Raw genomic sequence first — 1,076 nt, 5'->3', positions numbered from 1 at the left:
CCACAATCAAGTGTAACTTATGATTTGTTCAATTTGTGTAAATAAATGATTGCATAATCTTTTATGAATCAATTTGAACTCGTCTGAGTTCCCTCATTGTGTCACCCTTCACTTTGTACAGACAAATATTAATGAGAAAAAACCTTGGTAAAATTTTCTCTCATAACTTTGTTATGATAAGATGTAGGGAGACCTATTTTACATAAGTCACATATCCCTTACAAGCTCCACGCTGCATTGACACAAGTCACTAATCTCCAAGTGCACAAATATTATTTGGTGACAAACTGATTGCTCACAATCTGATTTTGTCCAAATCTACTTTACAGGTGTTAAAAACATAACGTCTGACTTTAAGCAGCTCCAGACCAGTTTGATGATATAAAGTTTTGCATGTTTCCCTCATTATTTTAATGTTGCTGACATGAAAAAAGGCATTGTTTCTGCCTGTCCTCCTTTATTTACTGAGTTTAAAGAGTTGTTTGTGGTTAGAAARAGAACTTCTCTGTGCACATGAATCAGACAGATATCTATATTTAGGGCCGTTATCATGGACATGATGAAGCACTGCAGCTAAAAGCTGTGATGCAGCCGTTCAGCAGTGCAGATACATCAAAGATCCTCTGATGTTGAGCTGCTCCACATCACTAAAACGTATCCATCAGGCTGGGTGTAGGTCCTGTGACAGCTCCTGTCAGGTTACGGTTGGTTTACAGAGTTTTAAAAGTCACTCACTGATGTGGTCCAGAGAGCCTGAGCAGAATTTGCCGTAGAACATTTTGGCTCCGAGCTCTCGGAGGTCGTAGATGGTGAAGGGCCACAGGTGGAGAACATTGTTCCTGGTGAACTCCTCCCTCTTCTCCAGCACCACCACCTGAGCCCCCAACAGGGCCAGCTCGATGGCGGTCCTCAGTCCACATGGTCCAGCACCCAGCACCAAACACTGAGAGGGAGGAGAGCAGGAAGTGAGTCGGTGGCTGGGATCAGAGACAGGAAGTGAGTCAGTGTCTGGGATCAGAGACAGGAAGTGAGTCAGGGTCTGGGATCAGAGACAGGAAGTGAGTCAGTGTCTGGGA

General features: G+C 43.6%; 1 protein-coding gene across 2 annotated transcripts in view; it reads right to left on the bottom strand.

The window, feature by feature from the left end:
• The window catches only part of mical1 (microtubule associated monooxygenase, calponin and LIM domain containing 1), a gene marked incomplete in the record, with an annotated part of 34,223 nt that overhangs the window by 32,121 nt on the left and 1,026 nt on the right, over positions 1-1,076 (bottom strand). For both annotated transcript variants that reach the window (XM_014031417.1, XM_014031418.1), the window contains 1 exon segment: positions 736-943. In XM_014031417.1, the coding sequence (XP_013886871.1) occupies positions 736-943 (208 nt within the window).

This window comes from Austrofundulus limnaeus, unplaced genomic scaffold (assembly GCF_001266775.1).
Source record: "Austrofundulus limnaeus strain Quisiro unplaced genomic scaffold, Austrofundulus_limnaeus-1.0 Scaffold1248, whole genome shotgun sequence".
NCBI classification, from domain to species: Eukaryota; Metazoa; Chordata; class Actinopteri; order Cyprinodontiformes; family Rivulidae; genus Austrofundulus; species Austrofundulus limnaeus.
The sequence above is the reverse complement of the archived record's forward strand: the minus strand, read 5'-3'. Positions and strand labels throughout refer to the sequence as shown.